General features: G+C 48.3%; 1 protein-coding gene and 1 pseudogene across 1 annotated transcript; one reads left to right on the top strand and one right to left on the bottom strand.

The window, feature by feature from the left end:
• Positions 1-2,579: 2,579 nt before the first annotated feature.
• Positions 2,580-8,986, bottom strand: LOC124655789 (annotated as a pseudogene).
• Positions 8,987-19,326: 10,340 nt separating this feature from the next.
• On the top strand, positions 19,327-21,407 carry LOC124655788. Its single transcript, XM_047194632.1, has 3 exons — positions 19,327-19,585; positions 20,116-20,377; positions 20,459-21,407. Exons 1-3 carry the CDS (start codon positions 19,327-19,329, stop codon positions 21,018-21,020), a joined length of 1,083 nt encoding a protein of 360 aa, XP_047050588.1. The 3' UTR covers positions 21,021-21,407.
• The last annotated feature ends 965 nt before the right edge of the window (positions 21,408-22,372 follow it).

Genomic DNA, 22,372 nt, shown 5'->3' with positions numbered 1-22,372 from the left:
TTTGGCGACGAGCGACGGCGCGGGAGCTCAGGGGCAGCGTGCGTCAGTGAGATGGGATGGAGAAAGGAAGAAACGGCGAGAGCCTGAGATGAGCAGTGCAGTCCCCGCAAAGGTTCGCCGGAGGAAACGGCTTCGGCGATGAGAGGTGGCGCAGAAGTCCGGGATGCAGAGAGCTTTGAGGTTGGAGATGGCGAGAATGGAGGCGTGGGGGAACGACGATGAACCGTCGCCCCTTATATAGGCACAGGGCGTGATGGGCCGGAAACCGCCCGGCCCATGTCCCTTCGGCAGATGGGCCGCCACGTGGCGCCGCCTTACACGCGGTTCTGGAGCCACCACACCGAGGGCCACATGGATCAGATGCGGCGCATTTAATACGCGCGGGAGACGAGGGATTTGACACCCTGACACTGGGGTGTCAGTTACAGTGCGCATGTCATCGCGGCAGGCACAGTCATGGAGATATTCTCGACTTCACCGAGGAGAACTTAATGACAAAGAAACCGTCGGAAAGAAACCGGAAGGGTTTGGAAGAATCCGGTTTATCGGTATAAAACCGGTATGAAATCGGTTAAGTGTAAATGGAAACCGGAATGATTAGTCTGGTACGTTCGGAATAGGAAACTAGCGTGGTCCGTCGGATGAATCAGCCGTACCACACCAGCTTCGGGGACTAATGTCGGGGGATGACCCCCGACAGGCCAAGACTATGGCAAATATGCCATGTTTAACCATTTGTGTACTGGATTAAAGATTAATCCGGATCCTAAGAGTTAAGCTTAATAACGCTAAGCTGGTACAATCCGGTATCCCAAGAAGGGTATACCAGAGTACGGGAAGCGGAGGAGATAGAGATACGAAGGCAAAGAGGCCGGAACTCACAGGCAAAGATACCGGAGATCCGACATAGGCTCAACTGTAGCATGTGGGCACCCTGGTCAAAGATTCCCTCAAGGACTAAAGGACAAGATGAGCGAAGCACTTCAGCTTTAATCGAAGCCCTGAAGCCAAAGCCGAGGATAACGTAAAAGAAGCCGGACGAGGTCATCAGCCCCTGATTAAAGACATAAGCGTCGTCACTGGGGCCAAAGAAGCTTTATAAAGTAGCTTAGGTCATCAAAGATGCCATTAGGGTTTCTTCCCTTGTAAGCCACCTCTCCCCTATATAAGGAGAGGAGGGGCACCCCTGCGCGGGAGATCGAGACATATGCGAAGAAAGAGTGCACTCTGTAGGAAATAGACTCTGGTTTGTTAGTCCGTACCTTCTTCAACCTCTGGCCTTCGGCCAAGTTCTTGCGATCAATACAATCTTGGGTTCTGTCTCCCTTTCTCTCTAAACCTTACCCTCACCCGGATCCTCAAGCGTACATCCAGCCCCAATTTAAGTCATCATATGGCATCTGCCGTTCCACCACGACGACATGAGACTTGGTGAGTAATCTCGTTTACCCGTCTCGAAGATAGCAACAAAATCTAAAGAATGACCCCGAATACATTCAACAATGTGAAGATGTTTATGCACTTTACGAATACCTCTGTTATTGTCAAACATGCCGTGGAAATCATTGTAGATTTTAAAAGTTCGGTCCTATTTTTTAGACCCAGAAAAATCTTTGTGGGGGAGGATTTTGATTTGTGTCGAGATGCTTTTAGATCGAAGACTGATCCATGCTTCGCCTCATCAAAATTAACCTCAGATACTCTCACCTACCAGATGTGAAAGGAGCTGACCATCAATATCGGCATGCAGCTCTTCTTCAACATCTGTCAGGGAGGTATCCGACTTACTCAAGGCCTACGCTACTTAACTTTGCTAAAATTTAAGGAGTAGAAAAAGGCAAAAAGGATCGAGACGATTTAATTGTACCTATAGAGTCAAGGTTGGATGCGGCTTTACGATGCAACATCATAGATAGAGTGTCATCATATGTCGTCGACGACCCATCCGCCCCCACCGTATGGCGAGTGCTGCGCCGAGCCGGGGTTGCGGCACGTGGCGAGCGCGCTGGAGAAGGTATCGGGATATGCGTTGGCGGTGAAGACCCACCGCTAGTAGTCCTAGACGAAGAAGGTGTGAATGGCGGCGTGGTGAACAAAGGGGAGGTTTGTGCGGGTGGAGGCACCACCCCCATAGTCCGCGACGTGGAAGCAGCAACCCTCGTTGTACCATCGGGCGTCGCAGTTGAACCCCCGGTCACCAACTCATCAGCAGCCGGCCATCCTAGCAGCTAGCTCGTCTGCACCATGGTGCGACCCAGCAGCAAAATACCGGCCCGGTCAACACAGAGTGCTGACGGTGGCCTAGCGTTGACCAGCACCGCGCTACCTTAGACAGCAGTAGGCGGGGTCGCTCGTGGTTGCACCTCAGTGGACGCATGTGATGACTTTGTCAAATCTCAAGACCCATCAAACCAAATTCTTACACTCGGTTTTTTTGAAGGTGCTCATAGAGGTAGAATGTCGATGCATTCGTTTATATGGATGAGTGTATGTAACGGTTAAAATACATTTTCGAAAGTTAATTACAGACCATCTCAAATCAACTTCGTTCCCGTCGGTTGCAGCATGGTGCCTATTCACTACGCGGAGTATTCCGGCGTCGACCACGACACACTGTTGCATTCCACGAACGCCCCAATGTCCTCAATGATCTTGGCGCTGGCGGCGAGCTGCGGGAAGAGGTAGAAGGCGTGGATGCCCTCCGGGAACTCCACCACCTGGAAATTTTGACAGATCAGACCACCTATGAGCGCAAATGTCAAAACTACCGTGGCGGCACGCTGACCAAGGGACACGTCGCACATGCCGCTGTAGCCGGTGGCGGCAAGACTTGCCGCCGTGATTGGTGGCGGCACGTTGGACGAATGCCGGGTGGTGAGCCCTGCTGCCACCGGCTGTGGCGGCACTTTGACGTGGACGAAGCTGCCCAACGTGCCGCCACCACACACGGCGGCAAGCCCTGCCACCACCGGCTACGGCGGCATGTGCGACATGTCGCTTGGCCAACGTGCCACCACGGTAGTTAGTTTTGATATTTGCACTCAGATGTGGTCTTTTCTGGCATTTCACTTGAGGCAGGTGGTCTCAGGTGGTCTGATCTGTCAAAATTTCCACCACCTGCACCTGCTTCCCCTTCCACCGCAGCACGTCAGCGTACCGCCGCTGCCAGTTTTGCAGCGGGTCGAACCCGCCGACCACCACCAACGCCGGGGGGGAACGCCTCCGCCAGCTCGGCGTTCTCCTCGGTCACGTGCGCCGCCGAGTGGTTAAGGCTGGACGTACGGGACGAGTTTTTGGCTCGGCCCGAGCTTTTCTCGGCTCGGCCCGAGTTGAGCTCGGCCCGCGTAAGACGCAGCCCGAGTCGAGCCTAATTTTCTGGACCGCAGCGGGCTAAAAGCTCGTCCGGCTCGGCTCGAGCCAGCCCGTTAGCTCGTGACTTTTTTTTCGAATTAACAGAGGGACGTGATCTGGCCTGGTTTGAGTGGTCCAGCCCGAAAGCTCGAGATATTTTTTTTGCGAATTAACTGAAGGGAGAGATGTGGGCTGATTTCAGGCCTGTGAGGAGATCGAGCAAGCGACTAGGTCACACTCCGCTCCTCAGCAATCGCTCGATCTATCTGCTCGTTCTTCTCTGTAGCGCCGCCGGGTGGTCGAGGGGCAGCGGCACGTCCCGTACGGGCTGAGGCGGCAACCGCGAAAGTGTGCGGAGGCAGGGCCAGCGCGGTGCTCGCGGCTGCAGGGGTGGTACTCGTGAGACGACGGCGGCAGGCGGTGGCTGGCGCCTTGCTCGATCCGTCTTTCTTTTCCGGCGAGCGGCGGCGCGCAGCCCCAAGTGCTATGAAGCAGCATGCTAATTCAGTCGTGGGAGGCGCACACAAGCTTTGCCATGGTTGCCGTGAAGTAACGTAGGAGAATTTTGGGCGTACTCCTGCGTTCCATGAGCTGCAGACCGAACCTTTGACAAGAAGATGAGGTGGGTCCCAGTGTCAGTGACTGTTAGCCGTCTGGCTCGCGAGCCAGCCCGAGTTAGCCCGAGCCAGCGACAAGCCCGAGCCGAGCCCATTTTTCCAGCTCGACAGCAAAACGAGCCAGACCGAGCCGAGCTGAAATTGAGCGAGCCAAAGTGTGGCTCTGCCCGAGCCTGGACCGAGCCAGCTCGTGTCCAGCCTTAGAGTGGTCGCGGGTGGCGCCCGCCGGGAGGAATGCCTTCCATCCAAAGTCCGACCGCAGAAGGTTCACGATCGGCGCCACGCCGTCCAGCCGCAGCTCCGACTCGGTCCGCTCCTCGCCGCCGAAGAAGGGCTGCACGGACAGGAGGCCGGCGACGCGCACGCAGCCGGAGGTGCGCTGGTGCGTGGCTGCAGCCCAGCGGTTGGCCACGTGGTGGATTATGTTGCCACCAGCGCTCTCCCCGGCGAGGAAGCAGCTGGAGAGGTCCAAGGAGACGCCGTCGCCAAGGCCCGGGACGGCGTTGGCGTCGATGAAAAGGAGCGTGTCCGTGGCGTCGTCGTAGGCGGCCGGGTAAGGGTACTCGGGAGCGAGGCGGTACTCGACGGAGACCACGACGGCGCCGATGCCACATCAGATTCGGCGGCAAAGACGGTCGAAGTAGCATTGGGCCGCGGAGAACACCGCGAAGCTGTTGGAACTAATCTTGATAGTTAATAGTTTATTATGTTTTAATTTCGTCAGTCATACATGTAGTCAGAGCTGCGGTAGTGTGTGCACGTATAGTTGTGTTCACGTGCACAATACAAAGCTAATCATGTTGAGTCAGCTAGCTGCATGCCCATACACTGCGGAGCTGGATAGCTAGCTAGTGGAGTAAAAATAGGATCAAGTTGTTGCATGCAATGTGCGTGCGTGTGTGAGTGAAATACGGATCAAGCCGGTGTGTGTGTGGCTTGGCCGTGAGTGTGAGTTGGCTATTTAAGCCCATGTAATGTGTTGAGTTTCCTAAGTTGAACAAGAGAAAAGGGCACAAGTGTGCGGTGCCACAAAACTCTGCGTGTTTTTCTTCTACCATGAGCATATGTGTGTGTTGATCCTTGGGCAAATTCTATCAGAAGCCCCCGCCGTGGAAGTAGACGACGAGCGGGAGGGGCGGCCGGGGAGAAGATGCGGCCCGTGGCGAGAAGACTCGCGCCCAGAGGCCGCGTGAGGCGTCCACCGTGAAATCTGCCGAGCCGACGCCGGAGGAGTCCGGGCGGTTATCCGCGCGCACTCGGAGGAGGCGGTCGGCGACGGAGTAGAGGCAACGATTGACGGTGCCGTCGCGGCGGCAGCTGATGGCGTCGATGCCGACCGAGAACGCGGTGACCTGCAGATGAACCGCGCACGGCAGCGCCGGCGGCGAGGGCCGCGGTCGCCTGGCGCGAGCTTGCGCCTCTTGGCTCGTCACTGGTAGAAAAATGGCCTTTAGTCGCGGTTCGCAACTGCCATTAGTCGCGGTTGCGCAACCGCGACTAATTAAGCGCGACTAAAGGCCCCTCTTTAGTCGCGGTTGCTTACGAACCGCGACTAAAGGCCCGTCCACGTGGGCGGCTACCGTGCGCTCGGGCGAAGGACCTTTAGTCGCGGTTGGTGTCCCCAACCGGGACTAAAGGCTATTTCGTTAAATTTTTTAAATTCATTTGGATTTCTAATTTTTTTTCACTCCGTTTTTTTTTTCCTTTTTTTTTTTTCAGAATTTCTCTCATTTCAGTTATTTGCATAGCTTAGTCTCTATCTCTAACTACACTTATCTCTAGTCAAATTACTTACTCGTGGTCAAACTTCCCGCTCGGTCACCCATCCTCCCACTACTCCACCTCTAGCACGCTTAACTTCCAAGTTCCATTCCATTCCGCATCCAAGTGCTTCGCGCGCATGTATGTGATAGTAGTATCATATCAATCCTATTAACATGTTGATCGATGTCACATTTCTTTATTGTTTGAATTTCAAATAATTCTTTTAATAAACAAAAGTAATGATGTAATAATAATATTGAATAAATAAATAAACATTAACTTTTTAATTTGTATTATTTTTAATTTTATTAATTAATTAAATATTTTTTTTGCCAAACCTAAAATCTAAAAATTTGAAAATCTAAAAATTGGGTAAAACTGATAGTAATCTTTATGCAGAATGAAATTATTAATTTTAGGTTTTAAAAAATTAAAAAAATATAAAATCCATAATTTACAGAAAAAACTAAAATCTTCCTGCTTTTGTATTTCCATTTGGAATTTTGAGAATCTAAAAATTGGCTAACCGGGTAAACTTTTTCCCAGGATTTTTTTGATATATTATACGTTTTTCCCAGGATTTTTTTGATATATTATACGTTTTTTTCCGACGTCGTATGCAAAAGTTATTGCGGTTTTACCATTTTTTAAACTTTTTTTGCAAAAAAGTGGAAATTCGAATTTCTTAATTTCTCCGAATAGTAGGTTGCATAACATACAAGAATCTGAAAACAATTTTTTTTTTGAATTTTCTACCATTTTCTTTTGTATTTTACAAACCAAAAAAAGGCGATCCACGGTGGGGGTGTGCAGGGTGCGTGGGAGTAAAAAAACTCGGAAAAACCTTTAGTCGCGGTTGGGGACACCAACCGCGACTAAGAGTACCTTTAGTCGCGGTTGGTGTCCCCAACCGCGACTAAAGGTTTTTCCACCGGCCGCATCCCTCCATAGCCCGTTAGTCCCGGTTGGTGTTACCAACCGCGACTAAAGGGGTACCCTTTCGTCACGGATGGAGCATTAGTCGCGGGTCGCCTCCCGAACCGCGACTAAAGCCCCCTTTAGTCGCGGTTCAAATATTTCCGGGACTAATAGGGGTGAACGGAAGCCTCTTTTTCTACTAGTGCGTGATTCCCATTTCCATCGTTTAATTACCCGCGGTTGCTGCCTTTGGCTCATTTTCACTGGCCTGCTCAGATACATATGAAGAAACACACGAAGGAAAATATTCAGATTCTTGATTTTTGGATCTGTAGTCTGTACTAGCTAGGCTTACAGAATTGAGGACGGGAGAGTTCTCTGTTTCTCCTCTATCCTCTCGATCCTTCTAAGCTATTCTATATGGACTACCCCTTTTACACTTTAGACCCTACAGCTCTATATATTTTACTACTTACTCCAACACTCCCCTCAAGATGGGTCAAATATATCAAATAGACCCATCTTGCTACAAAATACAGAGAAATTTTTTTCAGGTAAACCTTTAGTAAGAATGTCAGCTATCTGACTTGCTGAGGTTACATAAGGTAAGCAAACAATCCCCCTGTCAAGTTTCTCTTTGATGAAATGGCGATCTATCTCAATATGTTTGGTTCTATCATGTTGGATTGGATTGTTTGCAATGTCAATGGCAGCTTTATTGTCACAGTAGAGCATTAATGGACCATGCTTATAAAGCCTTAGCTCTACTAGAAGAATTTGCAGCCACAATAGCTCACATATCCCATGAGCCATAGACCGAAATTCTGCCTCCGCTGTTGATCTCGCTACCACAGACTGTTTTTTACTTCTCCATGACACGAGGTTCCCCCAACAAATGCACAATAGCCTGAGGTGGAACGGCGATCATCTAGGGATCCAGCCCAATCAGCATCCGTATAGCATTCAACTAATAAGTTCCCTTGCTTAGTGTATAACAGGCCCTTCCCGGGGCACCCTTTGAGGTACCTTAAAATTCTATTCGCAGCATTCATGTGAGATGTCTTTGGTTCATGCATAAATTGACTAACGACACTCACAGCAAATGCTATGTCAGGACGAGTATGAGAGAGGTATATTAGCCTTCCAACTAGTCTCTGATAGCGCTCCCGATCAACAGGTATGCCAGCATCATAGCTTAAGCGGTGATTCTGTTCTATAGGAGTTGCCGCAGGACGAACCCCAAGCATACCTGTTTCTTTGAGTAGGTCCAATGTATACTTTCGTTGTGATAAAAAGATACCTTTTGAGCCCCTTGAGACCTCTATGCCGAGAAAATAACGCAGCTGACCAAGGTCCTTCACTTCAAATTCTTGTGCTAAATGATGCTTCAGCTCATTGATTTCCTCGAGGTCATTGCATGTTATCACAATATCATCAACATACACTATTAACACAGCAACTTTATCATCAACATGTTTGTAGAATAATGTATGGTCAGCATTGCTCTGCTTGTAGCCTCTTTTCAGCATGGCTTGTCTAAAACGATCAAACCACGCCCTTGGTGACTGTTTTAGACCATATAATGATCGACATAGTCGTAACACCTTCCCAGAATTTTGCTTTGGTTCAAAACCAGGTGGAATGTCCATATACACTTCCTCGTGGAGATCACCATGAAGGAAAGCATTTTTAACATCCATCTGATAAATATTCCAGATCAAGATTTACAAGACAAGAAATGAGTGTCCTTATTGAATTCATCTTTGCTACAGGAGCAAACGTCTCCTCGTAATCAATCCCATAAGTTTGTGTGTAACCTTTTGCTACAAGTCTAGCCTTATATCTCTCAACCTTACCCTCAAGGTTATATTTAATGGTAAAGACCCATTTGCATCCTACAGTTTGCTTACTTTGTGGTAGATCCACGAGCTCCCAAGTCTGATTTTTTTCCAAAGCTCTCATCTCATCCAGCATTGCTTCCCTCCACTTTGGGTCCTCTATGGCTTGTTTCCAGTGGGATGGTATGGAACCAGAGTCTAACGAGGCAATAAAGTTTTGGAAGACAGGACTACAGTATTTATAGGACATATAATTTTCTATGTCATGTTTTTGTGTAACAAAATCTTTGAGGTATCCTGGGGCACTACGTGTTCTGGTTTGTTTCCGTAAGGCAATAGGCAAGCTATCTTGTGGGTTAACAAATGGAAGTAGATTATGACCCTGCCCCATAGTGCTACTAGGATTTGTAGGATTAAGAGAATTACTATCAGTACCTGGATCCTCATGCAATGGAGGCTCTGCTCCTTGATGTGGAAGTGGTGAATTTGCTGTTGCATCCTCTATGTTTCCATGACAGGAATTATTGTCAGCATTGCCATTTGGCTCCCCCTGGCTTGAAATGCGATCACAAGTTAGAGTACCACCTGGAGTGGGAGCAAGAACAGGGCTACTCAAAGAACCTCGAGTTCCACTCTCCCCCTCTTGTTCCACTTCAGGTGGTAATAAAGCAATACCAGTATCATTAATTGACTCATAAAAAGGTTCATGTTCACGAAATGTCACATCCATACTCACAAAAAAACGATGTTCAGAAGGACACCAACATTTGTAGCCTTTCTTAGAAGGAGAATAGCCCATAAAAACACACTTTAAAGCACGTGGATCCAGTTTCCCAACGGAATTACGATAATCATGTACGAAACAAACACATCCAAAAATCTTTGGAGGAACAACAAATTCATTTGAATTCAAAAGACATTCAGCGGGAGTTTTATAACCTAGTGAGCGAAGAGGCATACGATTTATCAGATATGCTGCAGTTTTAATAGCCTCTCCCCAAAGAAATTTTGGAACATTCATAGTAAACATAAGTGAGCGTGCAACTTCACGAAGATGTCTATTTTTGCGCTCTGCGACACCATTTTGTTCTGGGGTATTAACACAAGTAGTCTGATGTTCAATACCACTCTCAGAAAGAAAATTTTCGAACTCCTGATTGACATATTCAGTGCCATTATCTGAACGTAGAACTTTAATAGTTGTTCCATGTTGATTTTTTATGAGAGCACACAAATCTTTAAAGACGGATAGAACATCACTCTTTCGCTTCAAAAGATACAGCCAAGTATATCGGCTAAAGTAGTCAATGAAAGTTACAAACCATCGATGTCCAGAGATTGAGTGGACCTCACAGGGTCCCCAGACATCTGAGTGAATGACATCAAAAGGTTGTTTACTTCTTAAACCCCTACTAGGATAAGAGCCCCTAGTATGTTTACCTAGTTCACATGCATCACAAACGAAGGACTCTCTAGTACATGATTTAAAAAGAGTAGGATATATGCGGGACATAACAGCAAAAGAGAGGTGTCCAAGCCTGCGATGATGCAACAATATTTCTTGACTTGGAGACAAACAGGATGCAAACGCCACTTCATCACTTCCTTCGTCAAGATAGTAGAGCCCCTCATGCTCGGTCCCAGTCCCCAACAGTCTCCCTGTTCCTAGATCCTGAAACACACAACGAGTAGGATCAAACCAACTTCCACAATTGAGGGACTTGTTCATAGAGCTAACTGATAAGAGATTAACTGGGAACTTAGGAACATGCAACACTGGTGATAAGGACAAATTCTTGGTGCACTTGATGGATCCGCGCCCTACAATAGGTGCCATCGATCCATCGGCAACACGCACTTTGTCCATACCCGAGCACGGTGTGTAGGATGTGAATAAGTTGGAGGCTCCTGTCATATGATTTGTAGCTCCGGTGTCGATAATCCATGGGTTTCGGAGATGTGTGGAAGTGTAAATCTGAGGACATGTCATACCTTGATGAGAGGTGGCGGCGAGGCAAGAATCTGGTTTAGAGGAACCCTGGGAGGAAGAAGATCCTTCTGAGAGGCGAAGCCTGGAACTGAACTCCTCAAGAGCTCGAACATCTACCACGGGTCGCTGCTGTAGAGATGCAATATGACTGGCTTGCTTCTTGTTTTCTATCTGAACTCCCCCTGTCCGTGGCTTTCCCTTGTCCCACCAAGATGGATAACCATGCAGCTCAAAACACATTTCTTTTGTGTGTCCATTTTTCCTGCAATGATCACAGAACAATCTGCTCTTGTCAATCTTGTTGAAGGACCTTGGACCACGCCGTGACTCGCATTGACAGGGCCGCTCTTTCTTCTTTGTAGTTTAGATTTTCCTCCTTGCGTTGAGCCAAGCGTGTCTCTTCTTCAATCACACTAGATATAATGTCATCAAGACTTGGCCATTCTGGTTGTGAAAATATGAGTTGTCTCCGAAGATTCAGTTCCTCGTTTAACCCATCCAAGAAAAGTTTGGCTACAAGTGACTCAAACCACTTATGGTGAACAGCCATATCTTTCTTATCAACAGGTTGGAACGGATGATAATAGTGAAGATCCCTGTACAATCTTTTGACCTCGCCCTGCAAATTCGAGTAACGAGACTTGGACCCTTGATTTAGATGAGTCAACTCATCCATAATTCGTGTAGCCTCGCATCTTATTCGACTTGCCAGCAAATTGTTTCTCTAGTGTTGCCCAAACTTCATACACGGTTGGCATAATCTCCACTTGCTTCGTCGCACAACGGGGTCCATACTTCCTAGCATCCACACTAGAACTCTATCATTAGCCTGTTTTGCAGTAATATCACCACTCTTTTGCTTCTCATCCTCTTCAACAATCAGATTCTCACATCCGTGAGAGCTCAAAATGAGCTGAGCATGCCTTGCCCAGCTAATGTAGTTCCCTGGACCTGACAATCGCACAGGATTGGGTTCAAGGGCATACTTGGTCACCTCAGGGATTGCTTTCAGCTGTTGCTGTTCAAAGAACTTGCTAAAAAGTTCATACATCTTATCCATACTCGAGTCCTTGTTTGGTTCTCCCATCTTTCAGGGAAATCACACACTAGCAGATAATAATTGCAGTATGCTAATCTGATTTGATTTGTCTTTCAAGACAGGGCTGCAATTTCGACCTCTCAGCTCAACTCTCGTATACTAAATAAATGCCAGTGTAGTTCATACCTTCCTCTGTTTCTTGTGAAAGATCTGACGAAAGATAAAAAGCTTGGAGTGGAGCACTGCAGCAGCCAGCTGGAGCTTGTGACCTGTGAAACGATAAAGGGCAACAGTAGATAACTAGGGATCCGCCTTCTTCTAGCCAATTCCCCCTGGATCCAAGCGAATCAAGCAGCCGCTGCCACAACTTCTTCAGTTGCCGGTGACACAGCACCTCGCCTGATAGCGATTTCCGCTCAAGAAAGTAGGGAGGACGTGCAGGAACCGTCCTGCTCTGATACCATGAAGAAACACACGAAGAAAAATATTCAGATTCTTGATTTTTGGATCTGTAGTCTGTACTAGCTAGGCTTACAGAGTTGAGGACGGGAGAGTTCTTCTCTGTTTCTCCTCTATCCTCTCGATCCTTCTAAGCTATTCTATATGGACTACCCCTTTTACACTTTAGACCCTACAGCTCTATATATTTTACTACTTACTCCAACAACATACGTACGTACTTATGACTCCGATCCGATCCTTGTCAGATCGTCGTCGTGAAGAACTCTCCCAAGTTTTGGTTTGGATTCGTGCAGACGTATGCGCAGCTCGAGTAACTAGTTGTGTAGAATGACACGCTACGCGACCGGCCATGAAGAACTGTCACAGAACCCTACTGTAGACGACGCACAAGATGATAGCGAAGCACCCAAAGCACCTACAGTCTGTGATGTCCATTCTAATGAATAAAGCGTCCTTATTTTTTGAGTTTTTTTTATCACGAATTGCTCCAAACATGTAAAGATTGTTGGTATAAAATTAGCATCTTTAGAGAGTGTTTTTCAATACGAATCCAACGATACTAATTGCTAATTACGTACAATATAACCAAAACTTCGTTGCTTAATTTTTTTTTCTGTCAAAGTTCGTCTTAAAATACATGTGCACTATTTATAAAAACAGAGGTAGTACACGACATTAGCTTTTTTCGGTCCTCAAAAGGAAAGGATAATTGGACATTTCGAGAGAGGTGTTTTGGCACATGGGAGCACATGCTCCCTCTATTTTCAAATACATGTTATACATATTTTAAAAATTTAAAAAATTAAGATGAAAAATTAGCACGTACATCTTCACGTGCTACGCGCTCACAAAGTCGTATCACAAAAAAAATCGATTTTTCGTGAGGCCTGTGTAAAATAGACAAAATTTAATGGTATAAATAAGGCTTTTCGGGTGATATATTTTCTGTTTTTCAATAGACCACACAAAATATTGTTTCCTCGCGATACTTGACAAACACACGTATATTATGGAGATGTACAAGTAGAATTTTTGTCAAAAAATTTCGATATTAAAAAATATAACTTTTTGGTAGAGGAAGCATATGCACCCGAGAGCTGAATTAAATTTCCAGGATATTTCTTTGTTTTCAATTAGAGGGCCTTTATTTTATTTTTTGTCAAGCAGTTAATTATATAATGAAAATTGTGAAACTTTTCACATCCACAGTCCCATTCTTTTAAACCTATGCTTAAGCATGTGTTTTTTCCTACGCTCTCAGACTGAGGGTATCTCCACCGGGTGACACATTTCGGATGTTCAAAACGGCCACGCATGTTCTTTTAGTGGACACAAAAATGATTGTCTTTAACGCGTATCCGTTTGCGTCTGGGTGTGCTCCCAGCGGGACGACCCATATTATTTTTCCAACATTTTTTCATAACTCAAACGCTTGAAATGTACATACGAAAAACAAGAAGGAAGAACAAGGTCATATACTACTTGTTGCCACTCGGGGCGGTTGATGGCCCGGCCCCATCGCTGCCTCCCTCCCTCCTCCTCAGCTTCTCCGCCGCCAGCCGCTCCATCCGCCATGCGGCCGCCAGAGCTCGGTGGGTCGCCGCGTCCTCCAGCATCCGCTGCCGCAGCGCCTTGTTGGTGGCATCCTCGGCCTTCTTGAGCATTTCGAAGGACTCGACTAAAGCCCTCTGCTGCGCCGCCTTCTCCTCCAGGTCATGTTCCAGTCCCACTCGAAGTCGTTGTTGTCGGACTCGTCCTCTACGACCGCCGCCTCCTGTGGCGTTCCTGCTCCGCGTCGAAGCGCCCATGGCCGCGTCGATAAAGTTGTCCATGCTATGTTCGTTTCTCCTCATCGGAGCTGTCGGTCGGGGGTGGTGGATTGTCGGAGGTGGAGACAACGGTGGAGGCGCACTAGCCTCCCAGACGCGAGCGGTCACGCGGCGCGACCACGCAGCGTCCGCAGAAACGCATCCGAGACGCATATTTGAGCCGTGTTTGCGTCTCAACGGGCAGCCCGGTTACTATGTGCACATTTTTCGACGGCGCGGTCGCAAACGATCGCTCCATGTCACACTTGCGTCGCCCCGTTGGAGATGTCCTAAGAATATGCATTTACATGGCCTGCCATTATCCAATTCGTAACAATCAATTGTCATAAAAAAGTGAATCAAGAGGGCACGATTTCTGACCAACGGACTGGATTACGTCAAAATATGAAGAACCGTACACGATTAAAAAAAGGTCTTGCCTTAATCCATATTCTTGCTTGTACTCATTTTTTTCTTATTCGTCCAAGTAAACCGTGGTGGCTTCCCCGCCCTTTTCTATCAGAAGCACTGGAACCTGCTGAAGAATGACATATGTGCAGCTGTTCGGGGCTTCCTTTCTGGTGATGTGATACCTGAGGGTTTCTGTGATTCAGTTCTGGTCCTTATTCCCAAGGTATGGAAGCCGACATCATTGACTAATTTCCGGCCTATAAGCTTATGCAACGTTTTTTACAAAATTGCATCAAAGGTTGTTTCTAATAGACTGAAGGTTTATCTCCCGGAGATTGTGTCAGAGCAACAAAGTGTATTTGTGCCTGGAAGGTTAATCACCGACAATGTTCTTATTGCCTATGAGTGCTTGTACACGATTAGGAAACAAAGATCTAAACAACCTTTCTTCGTACTAAAGATTGATATGATGAAGGCATATGACAGAGTTGAATGGTGTTATCTTGCCGATGTTCTTCAGAAACTTGGTTTTGATCAGTCGTGGATCAATATGGTGATGAGATGCGTCACAACAGTACGTAATTATGTCCATGTAAATGGAGAATTAACAGACCTCGTTATTCCATCAAGAGGTATTCGTCAAGGGGACCCAATTAGTCCGTATCTGTTTCTTATTTGCGCGGAAGGTTTATCGTGCTTGTTGCAACAAAAGGAGAGAACCGGAGATCTTCTTGGACTGAAAAATGGACGTTCTGGTCCACCCATCAGCCACCTTTTGTTTTCTGATGACAGTGTGTTCTTTACGAGAGCTAATAAGAGGAATGTGGAACATTTGAAGGATGCTCTAACAACCTACTGTCAAGGCTCCGGACAGAAGGTCAATATGAGTAAATCCTCTATTTTCTTTGGGAGGCACTGCAATGTTCAAGTTAAGAATGAGGTGAAAGCTCTCCTACATGTCGATGATGAGACTTTGCAATCCACCTATTTGGGCATGCCTACATGGATTGGTAATTCACCAACGAGCTGCTTTAATTTCCTCACCGGGCGTCTTTGGAAACACTTAAATGGATGGTCAGACCGTCCAGTTTCGCGTGCTGGTAAGGAAGCTTTATTGAAAACTGTTGCACAGGCCATATCAACTTTTGTTATGAGCTGCTTTGAGGTCCCTATTGCAGTTTGTGATAAAATGAGAAGGCCAATATCCAACTTCTGGTGGGGAGTTGAGGATGGCAAAAAGAAAATGCATTGGAGATCCTGAAGGTGGATGTGCACACTATGGTGGCATGGGCTTCAGAGGCATGCCTACTTTCAACCTTGCAATGCTTGGGAAGCAATGTTGGCGCCTTCTAACCGAGCCAAACTCTTCGTGTGCTCGTGTTTTGAAAGGGCGTTATTTTCCGAATGAGGATTTCTTGAATGCATCAAAACCTCGTTCTGCATCATATACTTGGCGCAGCATTCTCAAGGGAAAGAAATTGCTCCAGCTTGGACTGTTTTGGCGAGTTAGGGATGGGTCGAAATCTGTTCTGATTTCTGAAAGACAACTGGATTCCGAACACACCTTTTGGGTCAGTTGTTACTACTGTTGAACTCCCCGACGAAGTCAAAGTAAACTACTTCCTTGATGATGTTCACAAGTCATGGAAGGTATCCGTCTCAGCTCTGATGGCACCACCACGGCCACCGAAGCCTAGACCACCCCGCGGCCAGCACCACCTCGCTGCCAGCCAGACGCCGCGGTCAAGCGCTACCGGCGCTAGCACCGCGCATGACTGCTGCCACGACCAGAAACCCTGGACAGCCCAAGCCCATCTGGGCCCGAGCCGGCCCGGGGCTCACCATCGCGCTTGCAAGAGCGCTTCTACTCCGAGGCGGCCGAGCAAGGATCATCAGCGCCAAAACGCCTTGCCTCAGGAAGCCTGCAGCACCTCGCCGCTGCCTCGTTGCCGGAACCTCACACCACCGCCGCACGTGCATGGAGAGGTCTGTGTCTCCGTCGTCGCAGGCCGAGATTTTCCTGGATGGATCTCAGGCGCTGGCGGGAAGGGGGTGTGGGAGGAGGATTCCTGCGACTAGCGACGTGTTCGCCCCCAAGCCGCCAACGGTTGGGGGTCATTGGCTTTTTCTCTCGAGTAAAGCTCACCTTTGTCTGAATCAGTCGGATGCAGATTAATGCAGACCAAAATAGGCTGGTGAGTACCGGCCAGAGCGCAGGGCTATGTACTATTAGAAAAAGTATATATATTTCAGACATCATGGATTTCTTTAAAAAGAGCAGCTTTAGAATAGTAGATGTGGTTTCTCTCGAAACCGCAACGCTACATGCCCATCGGCACGTGCACCGCCTTAGACTTTCCTGGCCCGAAGAACAAAGCATACTCACCGAAGCTCGTCACCTCTGACCACTTATTTGGTAATTCTCACAGCCTCCCGGTGGCGCGTAACAACGAGGAAGCTAGGCGGCATGGCGGTGGCATCAACCACTTGCACAACATCTGTATTGGGGAGGGGATCTCATCCTCCACGAGAACCGCCTGCTGGTGCCGCCGGCAAACGGATGGTAGACCAGAGCGGGCAGCTACCCTATGCCAACCATCCTGGAGGGCGCTGAGCTCCGCACCGGAGATCAGGGAGCTACCACCGGAGGCGCACACCACTACGGGAAAAACGGCAATTGCCGTGTTGCCCAACCTTTGCCGTGTGCCATAGACCTCGGAACACGGCAATTACGAGCTTTGCCGTGTTCCACGAAAAAGGAACACGGCAAAGATAAAAAAACACGGCAAAATCTGGGAAAAGAACACGGCAAAAAAAGCAGCACGGCAAAGGTTCAAAAAAGAACATGGCAAAGAGTTGAACACAGCGAAACTCGTACAAGACACACGGCAAAGGTCCAAACCACGGCAAAGGCGGCGACACGTGTCTCGGGCGAGCACTCAAGACGGCGCCGTCATAACGGCATGGCTTTGCCGTGTGCCCCTAACGGAAACACGGCAAAGGCCGCATGTCGGCAACATTTTGGCGTGAAACCTTCGCCGTGTGCAAAAGAGCAAGGAACACGGCAAAGATGTATTTGCCGTGTGCCATTTTAAAAAGAACACGGCAAAGATGGCTTTGCCGTGTGCTATTCTAAAAAGCACACGGCAAAGGTCCATTTCTCTCTTCTTCCCCACCATTTCTCTCTTCTTTTCCGTCGTTTCTTTTCCGCCATATTTTTTCTCGGCCGCCGTTTCTTTTCCCCATTTCTTTCGCGCCGTTTCAGCACTCGCCCTCCCTATATATACCCATCTCTCGGGCATTTCTCCTCCACATCCACCAGCACTTCTCCCTCTCTAGCACTGGCACCTTCAATTCTCCTCCAAATACCACCATCACTCGTCCTACCTATATATACCCATGTCTCGGGCGTTGTTTTATGTGACCTAGTAGAGGGAACAAAAGACGAATGTGGGATACGGTTGTTCTTCTGAAAAACCCTTCACGAAATGAGCTATCACGTCCGGAGTTATATGGCTTTTAGGGCAAAAGAGCTAGGTATTGCCCTCCGGACACGCATAGTTTGTCGGAACGAGCCCATATCGGGCACGTGCGTGTAACTTGGGACGGGAAGCAACGCCGTATGAAGTGTTTCCCTTTAGGTGCCACGAAAAACCCGTTTCCCATTTCCTGAGTGCCGAAGCGGGCTATTTTTGTGAAGCAGCTACAAAAGGCACATTCAACAATTCAGCGGGACCTCTGCACGTTGATAGAGGAACACATATACACCACGGATCACATGCGTGCCGCACAGGTTAGCTTTCCTGGTAGACCTACGGCTCCGTGCGGTGTCCAGTCGATTTCGCTGGAAAAACTACCCGGATTTGAACTAAGCGTCCACTTTCTGTCGCCCCAAAATTTTTGGAAAAATCATTTTTAGAACCGGGACACGTTATTTTATGTGTAAAGGTAACCTCGGTTTCACGCGTTCCCAACCCAGTGAACCCCGGCCAGCGGTTATGGCGGCCCGTCATTTCACGTTGGTCCCATTTCGGGCAGAAATGTATTGAAACAAAGTCAAAAATATGCGAGATGTTGTGGGACGTCGTTTTATGTGACCTAGTAGCGAGAAAAAAGACGGATGTGGGATATGGATGTTCTTCTGAAAACCCCTTCACGAAATGAGCTATCACGTCTGGAGTTATATGGCTTTTAGGGCAAAAGAGCTAGGTATTGCCCTCCGGACACACATAGTTTGTCGGAACGAGCCCATATCGGGCACGTGCGTGTGCCTTGCGACGGGAAGCAAGGCCAGATGAAGTGTTTCTCTTTGCCATGTGTTTTTCGCCGGCACACGACAAACGGTATCCCCGCCTATTTTTTCCTCCATTTTCTCTTCGCAACCCTGTTGTTTTCTCCTGCCATCGTTTCGTCCTCGCACCACTATATATTGCCATGTATCGAACACAAGGTTCACCACTCAGTTCTTCCTCCACCAGTTCCCACCTCCAATAGCCCCTCTCACCGCCACCACCAACCTCGCAGGGTCGTTGATGTGGGCATTACCCTTCGGGTACTCGATATTGCCCTACCTCCTCTTGCCCAACAAGGGGCCCATGTGGACGCCGCAGCCCAAGAAGGTCCAAAACGTCGGTTGTGCGGTGGAAAGGTGGAAGGTGACGATTTCTTGAAGTGCAGGACTCTCGGAACCTGGCGTCCTATATAAAGGCTAGGAGAGAGCCTGGAAGATCTCTCTCTCTCTCTCTCTCTCTCTCTCTCTCTCTCTCTACTACTCACGCACGCACCAAACCCTAGCAACCTTGCCTCTCGGCGTGAACACCATCATGCAGTCCTTTAGCTGCTCCATTGTAATCAATTTCACCCATAATCAAGATCAGACCGACAGGACGTAAGGATATTACCTCTACGAGAGCCCCGAACATGGGTAAATCTCGCGTCGGCTACATCTGCGTCGGCATCGTCTTTGTCGGCCCTAGAGGATTCGATCTGCTTCGGATCCTTCGTGTTCACTCAGCAGCCCTTCTCGCCGTGCTCAGCCTTTTCAGGCCTACTTGGCGGGATGGATCTCGTGATCATATCAGCTTATTCATCAGCATCATCATCGCGCGGAACCGCGTCTCCTTCCACGATGTTTGTCGGGTCTGACGACTCGGGGTCGTCGGATCTAACGTCCTACTACTACATCGGCTGCGACAACAGGCACGAGCTGGGCTCAGACGCCCTTGTCTTCTGGCGGAACCGACGCCTCCTTCACCGGCTCCTCGGCTCCCGTGGTCATCATCTTTTCAGAAATGACCCTCGGTTTCTTCGAATGTGGAGGAGGTATCTCTCCTTCATCATTGGTCAAATAAATTCGAACATATCATCAAAACGGATGAGGCTATCGGGTGATTCGGTGGTGTAAAAGAGAAAAGGCACACAAACGGATGAGGCTATCTTAGGATCAACCTTTGATTTCCATGTTTCTGTGAGATAAACAAACACAAACGAATATAGTATCCCATTGGCGAACCGTCGTTTGGAGAGTTTCGCAGGGTAGACCGCCATCGTTCAGAGAAATCAAGATAGGTAGAGCGCACAGAAACCCTAACGAAGAAGCCTTTAAATTAAAGAAAAATAAAAGTGAAAACAATAGAAGTACCAACATTTATATAATAGTACAAGCTTTAATAATAAAGAAATATAGGAAACTGAAATAGTAAAAAAAAATAAAAAAAGGCTTTTCCCGTGTGTCCCCTTCCAAAACACACGGCAAACGTGTCTTTTCCGAGTGTTTCCAGGATAGAACACGGCAAACATGTATCAATAGTTCAATACGAGATCTGATGACATAGCAAAAGAAAAAGAAAAAGGCCCACCCCAACCCTTATCCTCTCCCCTCTCTCTCTCCCAGCCGCACAAGCCTCATCTCTCCCAGCCCCGGCCCTCCGCATCGCTCCCAGCCCCGTCCCTCCGATTCGCCGCCGGCCGCCGCCTCCCTCTGATTCGTGCTCACAGTCTTCAACGCCACCCACGTCGACACCTACGCCGTGCTCCACGGCACCACCGCCTTCAACGCCGCCCACGTCGACACCTGGAACGGCACCACCTTCATCGTCCCCGTCATCGGCGCCTTCCTCGCCGACAGCTGCTGGGGGAAGTACAACACCATCGTCGCCTCCCTCCTCTTCTACCTCGCCGTCAGTATCCTCCCCTTCTTAATTCACTATCTATCCCCTGCGATTCTATGAAGCAATTAGCTGAAATTATTTTGGATGCAGGGCCTGGTGCTGCTCGCCCTGTCCGCGGGGATCTCGCCGCTGCGGCCGGCGTCGTGCGAGGGGATCTCGTGCCCACAGGCCACCGGGAAGCAGTTCTCCTCTTCTTCGCGGCGCTGTACCTGACCTCCATCGGCACGGGGGTGTCAAGTCGGCGCTGCTCCCTTTCGCGGCGGAGCAGTACGACGTGGACGGCGGCCCGGAGCAGGCGCCGAGGAAGCAGTCCTTCTTCACCTGGTTCTTCGGCGCCATCAACCTCGGCATCTTCGTCACCGGGACGCTCGTGTCCTGGCTGCAGCAGAACGTGTCATGGGCGCTCGGCTTCGGGGTCTCCGCCCTCTGCCTGCTCCTGGCGGCGATTGGCTTCCTGCCCGGCACGCCCTGGTACAGGATTCAGCGGCCCGTCGGCCACAGTCGCGCCTACTCCTCCATCGCCCCTCCGCCGACCGTTGCCGTTGCCAGGTGCTCACACTCGCCGGTAGAGATGCGTCCCAGAACGACGACGTGGGTCACCGGCGGGGGTACCCGACTACCCGGCATCGTCAATGACAAAGGTGGGGCTTGAGCTCGTCTCTGGCGACGCGACAAGACAGCTTTTTTTTTTTAATTTTGAAACTAGCCTTTGCCGTGTTGGTTGTAAAACACTCGGCAAAGGGTGCAGGGTAGTGCCGTGTGAGTCCTCCAAGGCACACGGCAAAGGTGGCCTGACGTAGCACCGTCAGTTAGGTGGAGAAACCGTGAAGTTAATTTTTGCCGTGTTCTTCAAAGTGAGGCACACGGCAAAGGCTTTGCTGTGTTCCACGCGGAAAGGCACACGGCAAAGGTTCTTTGCCGAGCTGTTTTTCGCCGTGTGAACTTTGCTGTGTTCCGCCACACAGCAAAGGCTTTGCCGTGTTCCGAAGGGCCTTTGCTGTGTATTTTGCCAACACGGCAAAGTCGTGTTTTCCCGTAGTGCACATGCCAGTAAGATAACTCAATATCAGTTCCCTCCAACATCGTAATATATTTTTCTTCTGATAAATTTCTTCCCTTCTTGTATTAGCACATTGTCTAACTAACTAGATAGCTGTTTTCCCTTAGCTATTCTTGTTGCTGCTGCGCTAAATTGGCAGACAAGTCGACATGCCATGTCTCTTATTTATATATACCGACTGTGTCATGTTTTCCAACCCATTTGTTTGCAACAGCCCGTGTTGATATCGTATGACCAACTAACACTTTATGGAGTCATTCAGTTGCTATGCAGGCAACTAGAACAGAGCATCTCAATTGCATGAACTTTCCACATAGAATTCTTCTTTTCCATAATCTGATATCTAACTCTCTTTTTTAACATTGGTGCAAATTTTAGGCACTTGTAGAATCTGACTTTTTTTACAACCAATACCATATATTTATAGTAACAAATATTACATGGTAGTGATACATGATATTTCTCCAGCGATTGCAAAATAAAGTGCAATAAAAATGAGCAAGTCTTCGAGGTTTACAAACTCTTTCGTCTTTCGTGACATAATCTTGTAATTTTCTGAAGGCAGCCAAAGAGAGATACCAAACTATAGACCTGAAAAAAGTAACGAAGATTCTCTCATAATTATAATTTGAGTCGCAATGCTAAGTCTGAATGCACACGCACAACCACTAGGATAGTCAATCAACATCTGCAAGAATACCAACACCCGTATATCAGGAAAAAACAACCAAACATCTTGGTCGATATAGCTGAGAGCTGAGAGTACGAATCACCATTGTCGAGGACGTAGCAGCTGGGAAAAATATTACGAGGATAATCCTCCACGCGGCAACCATGAGAAAGATCCATAATAGATCCGGCGAAGCAAGATCTAAATGCCCATATAACTAAAGAAAATATAATCTTATGACACCACCATTGACATCATGAAGGAGATCTCGACG

The sequence above is a fragment of the Lolium rigidum genome, chromosome 5 (genome assembly GCF_022539505.1).
Source record: "Lolium rigidum isolate FL_2022 chromosome 5, APGP_CSIRO_Lrig_0.1, whole genome shotgun sequence".
In the NCBI taxonomy this organism is placed as follows: Eukaryota; Viridiplantae; Streptophyta; class Magnoliopsida; order Poales; family Poaceae; genus Lolium; species Lolium rigidum.
Note: the sequence above shows the minus strand (reverse complement) of the source record. Positions and strands in the feature narration are given on the sequence as shown.